This window comes from Gavialis gangeticus, unplaced genomic scaffold, assembly GCF_001723915.1.
Source record: "Gavialis gangeticus isolate Ggan-Ray unplaced genomic scaffold, GavGan_comp1, whole genome shotgun sequence".
Classification (NCBI taxonomy): Eukaryota; Metazoa; Chordata; order Crocodylia; family Gavialidae; genus Gavialis; species Gavialis gangeticus.
In genome coordinates this window covers 18,321,964-18,327,082 of record NW_017728995.1, presented here as the reverse complement: position 1 = coordinate 18,327,082, position 5,119 = coordinate 18,321,964, and the positions used below count along the sequence as shown (strand labels likewise).

Sequence of the window (5,119 nt, the reverse complement as noted above, 5' to 3'; positions counted from 1 at the left end):
CCCTCTGCCAGCTTGTGACCGTTATTCCCGGTCACTCCTGGCAGTGCTCAGGGGAACGGGGACTCCCCCAATGCCCGCTGATCCCCCCCTGACTAGTTTATAACAGGCCACTCGATTCCCCCCTCAGCCTTCTCTTGTGGAGGCTGAACAGGTTCAGGTCCCGTAGTCTCTCCTCATAGGGCCTGCCCTGCAGTCCCCTGATCATGCGAGTGGCCCTCCTCTGGACCCTCTCCATGCTGTCCACATCCCTCTTGAAGTGTGGCGCCCAGAACTGGACGCGGTACTCCAGCTGCGGCCTGACCAGTGCCGCATAGAGGGGGAGGATCACCTCCTTGGACCTGCTCGAGATGCATCTGTGGATGCATGACAAGGTGCGGTTTGCCTTCCTAACTGCCTCCCCACACTGCCGGCCCATGTTCATCTTGCAGAACATGTATTCTCTTATGTGAACCAAGCCACAAATGCAAGAATGGTCCCTCACAAAAAGTTTTTCTCTTGGATCACTGCGAAGACAGTGAGACTGAAGAGCAATGTGGGATAAATTTAAACTGCCCTCCCCACCTCTTACTGTAATCTTCTCCTTTTCTCTACCAGTTACTGTCCCAGCACTCTCCTGTCCCCACCCTGTTTTATCCAAATGCTTTCACTGGTGAAGTACAAAGCCAAGAAGGAAAGGGAGCTAAACTTAGAGAAACATGCAGAATTTTCCCTTTTACTGTCATCAGAGGCTTAAAAACAGGCTTTCCAACTTGTCTGGTGCTTCTTCCCCATGAAGCTCCATCCTCAATCTGCCTGGAGAATCAACCCTGAGACGGGATTTCTTGAGGCTTCAACTAGCAAATAAGGAGCGCTCAGAGGCCTTGCGCCGGCAGCAGCTAGAACAGCAGCAGCGAGAGAATGAAGAGCACAAGAGGCAACTTCTGGCAGAGCGGCAGAAACGCATCGAGGAGCAGAAGGAGCAAAGACGAAGGCTGGAGGAGGTAATTGATCTGGGTCATGCAAGGGGACTTTTAATGCTGCTGTAATGTTTTATGTGTAGCAGTCGCTGAGATAGTGTTCTCCATCTGCTTTTTTAAAGACTATTTTCTAACCTCATGCATAAACCTAAATGCTTTGTTACACTGAACGAAAAACCTGTTCATCTGTTCCATATATGTCCTTAAACCACCCTCCTCTATGATGTTGAAGTACTTTCTATCTTCTCCATAGATAATGTACTAATAACATAATAATATAGAAAAATAATAATATAATGAGCCCTTTGTTACAATGACCTGAAAAGAGTCCACAGAAGCTATCATCAGGTTTAGGTTTTATTTATGTGACGTACATGCCACTTTTCCCAAAAGAGGCTCGGTACAGCTTACAATAAGACAAAAAATATACAGAAACAGAAAAAAAATTAAAATAATGAGATAAAAGCAATGCTCCCAAAAGCCTAATACTCAGAAGCACCCCCTCTTCCCCACTGCCCTGCCTCCAAACCAAGGAGGGCATCCCCTCATGCCCTTACTTCCCAGCCCACATTCACATTCTCCATAAGGGAAAGAAATAACAACAACAAAAATGCCTTACAGCAGAGGCATTGGTTGCATTACATCTCTCACCTTCGATGGAAACCTAAATTTTGCCATGCCAGACATACCAGTGATGCATCAAGCTCGTTATCCTACCCTTTGCAGTAGCCTATGCTTGATATGTATAAATTGCAAGAAAACTCAAACCCACACCCCCCCCCCAACCCCACACATTCAGTGCTCGTCACCTCTCTCTGAATTTCAGTCTTAGCCAACTGCAGTTAGGTGCATGGAAGGGGGAGGAGCAAATTTCTCTAATAATCCATTTACATCCCTAAGTATGAGATTTAATTACCGTCGTCTTATGTACTAACTTCAGCCACTATTGATCATAGAACTCCACCCCACTCCAAATCCAGCTGCAGTATATGTCTCTGTGGCTCGGTGTATCTGCAAATCCCCACGGACCAATTACTCACCATGCATGAGCCACTTAATTTTGTTTTGAATCTACCTGCCATTAGTTTCCTGGGGTTTTTTTTGTTTTTTTACCTTTTGTGATTTGGCTTTGTACCAAGAAGCCCGTAATCCATTTCATCCCAAAGTCATCCCGGCAGCCTCATTTAAGGGTTCATGCATTAAATGCAATCAAGTGAGCTTTTCAGAGGTCACCGGTAGGTCTTGTGGGGTGGGGGGAACTTGCAGCAAATGAATGACCAGGGCATCCACTGCATTAATTTGAATCGGACAGCACGTCTGGTATATTTAACCTAAATCTCTGTATACTTTCTAGGTTTCTATTCAATATACCATAGGCTAGAAGCTTAGATATGAAAGAATTTCAAGCAACTGATTTGTGTGCCATGTTAGAGCAGTGAGGGGTTCTTCTTCAAGGCAGTTCTGTTAACTTCCTTCAGGGCTAAAAACAGCAGAGGGGCAAATCACAAGCTAAGCATTTTTCAGTCTGGTAAATATGTAGGTCTGTAACGTCGTTAGTGTGCAGAATGTTCTGCACTCAATAAATTGTAGGTCAGGGTTGTTTTTTGCTGTGTACCATTGACAGTCAAAAGAGTGGCTTTGAAAAGAGAAATAAATTGGGCAAAAAAAGAAACAAAAAATCCACTGCAGCAGTAAATGATAATCTAAGGACTGTCATAAGGAAAGCCAGTGCTCCCATTGTAAATTGATGTTGCTGCAAGCACTGGAGGAATGGAACAACAGAAGAATAAAAGCAGACACCAGATTAGCTGAAATCCTGTAATGAATACAATACTTGCTAGTGTATTAATATATTCCCTTCAAATTGAAGCAAATCGTTCCCTCTCCTCTCCTCTTCCCCAAACAAGGTTCGAGTTTAGAGCTCTTGGAAAAGTTCCAGGGGGCTCCATTCTGTGAGAAGCTGATTTCACTGGGAGCTAAGGCACTGAGTACCTTGCAGGATAAAGCCTGTAGTATGCATTTGGCTCTGGAGATATCAGCCATTTTTCTCTTTCCAGTCTTTCTCATCATTAAAAAGTAATTATCACTGCATCCAACATTTCAAACTAATGCCTTTGTTCCACATGACTGTCCCCCCCCGGCTCTTACTTCCTCCCTTTTGCATAACATGTTGCTATGAAATGTTAGGTTTTAAAATAAAAGGGAAATATATTCTGTGCCAAAGGGATGGGGGAGAGTGGAGGGAAGAGAGAGGCCTTTAAGCTATTTTTGCCATGTCACACAGCAGAAGAGAAGAAAATGCAGCCGAAACTAAATATTGTCCTCAACCCAAGACAGGTTCAGATGTCAACTTCACGTTTTGTTCCATGATCTTAAATAAAATTGCTGTAGAGTTTTACAAAGAACAGCGTGTTGCTGGGCCTTTTCTCCTGTCTGAGACCTTACACTCAGCCTTCTGATGCAGCTCATGGTCTGGCACGACAGGAGCAAGAAGCTGTGCATTGAGCAGTTGCTAGCCTAATACCTGATAGTGCATGTTGTGCTTTTGGCTGATATTTTGAGTACCAGCTTCCTTTTTCAGGAGTTTTCTCTCAACTTGCTAAATAAGAGCATGATAGTGAAAACATCTAGCCATTGGCATTTTAAGCCAGACAAAAACAATCTATCATTTCAACTGTTTTTCATTTTTAAGTTTTTACAATTGCTGGTACTGCTGCTTTATACATTTCTGTTGGTCATATTTGGAAATGCGAGTGCAATGGAAATACCCACAAAAATGCACGTGTGGCTAGAGTGTGCAGAAGGGTACTTAGTCCCATGGTATGGGAGCTTGCGGTTGCACATTGGTGTTCTCCAAGTGGCACCATTTGAATCAGACTTTTGAACATGTATTTGCCTATATGCCAAGGGTTGGTTGTTCAGTATATAAGTGGTCCGTTTACTGGATGTCATTAATATGGCTAGCAAGAAATCTAGAGATATTGTACTAAGGATTTTAAAATAAGGTGAATTTTTGGGGGAAGAAAATAAACCCTTATACTTCAAGGCACAGGCCAACATCAAACAGTAAGGCTGAGAAGGAAAATTTCCCTAAAGCAGGTTATTCCGTAGCTGCCTACTGCAAGGTTGTTTGTATCTTCTTCTGGAGTATCTGACCCTGACTTCTGTACGAAACACGATACTAGACTGTTGGGCTGATCATTGGGTTTATCCAGGTTAGCGATTTCTTTTGTTAACTTAAACATTGAATTAAATCCAAATACTTCAGCTGCAGCAGTACATTCTTACTTGAGACCTGACTCTTCACTTGCTTATGCCAGCTTAACACCACCTCCAGTCACATTATTCTTGATTTACGGTGATTAACTGAGAGCAATATTTGATTGAGAGAACTGGGTCAGGTGCATGCAAATGACTCTTCCATGATGCAGGAAAGTGAAATTGATTGAAGATGCAGGCTGCTGACAGATTTGCTGCTGCAAATTTTTACTCATATAAAATTGGTCTTTAGGACTCGGTGGAACATCCAGGGCAAATAAACGCGCTTTGTCTTTGGCTTTTGGGTGGCTTCAAAGTCATCTTGTCTTTTAGTGCCAGACGTATCACGATGTCAATAGAGAAAGTCCAAATGCATAATAAAACCCCATCCACCAGGTCAACCGCATAAATGAATGAGTCGGTTGGAAGTCAGAGCAGCACCAGGGGATCGACCTAGAAGAATGCTCTGCTCAGACTTCAGAATTGCAAGGTTTATATGATAGAATTTTATTAATTAGAGATTATGAAACGCCTATTAGGGTTCCAGCGATGAAATGGATTTCTTCCGTCCTTCTGCCCTGCTCCTAGTAGAACTCATCAACAAGAAATTCTTCCTGAGAACCATACTGGGCTTTTCCTTGTTTTGGTTTCATCTCATTACTTATATGTTCTCCTCATTGGATGGTCCTAAACCAACCATTCTTGAACTTTCTCATAATGTCAACCACACCTTAGTAAGCCTTCTCAAGACCACTTGGCCTTCTATCCACAATCTCACAGCCTTCCTTTGGCAATGACCAGAAATACCTGCATAGAAAAGTATCAGTAGAAAAGGTCTGAGTGCCATTAGTAGGCTTTTAGGCTGCTGACGTATGTGGGGAACCCCCCCCCCCCGTTGTACTAGA

The 5,119-nt window shown here is 43.3% G+C and overlaps 1 protein-coding gene across 6 annotated transcripts in view; it reads left to right on the top strand.

The window, feature by feature from the left end:
* Window positions 1-5,119, top strand: part of TNIK (TRAF2 and NCK interacting kinase) — a 357,471-nt gene that overhangs the window by 267,849 nt on the left and 84,503 nt on the right. For all 6 annotated transcript variants that reach the window (XM_019503300.1, XM_019503299.1, XM_019503298.1 and 3 more), the window contains exon 12: window positions 776-980. In XM_019503300.1, coding sequence (XP_019358845.1) covers window positions 776-980 — 205 coding nt within the window. The remainder of the gene's footprint in view (window positions 1-775; window positions 981-5,119) is intronic.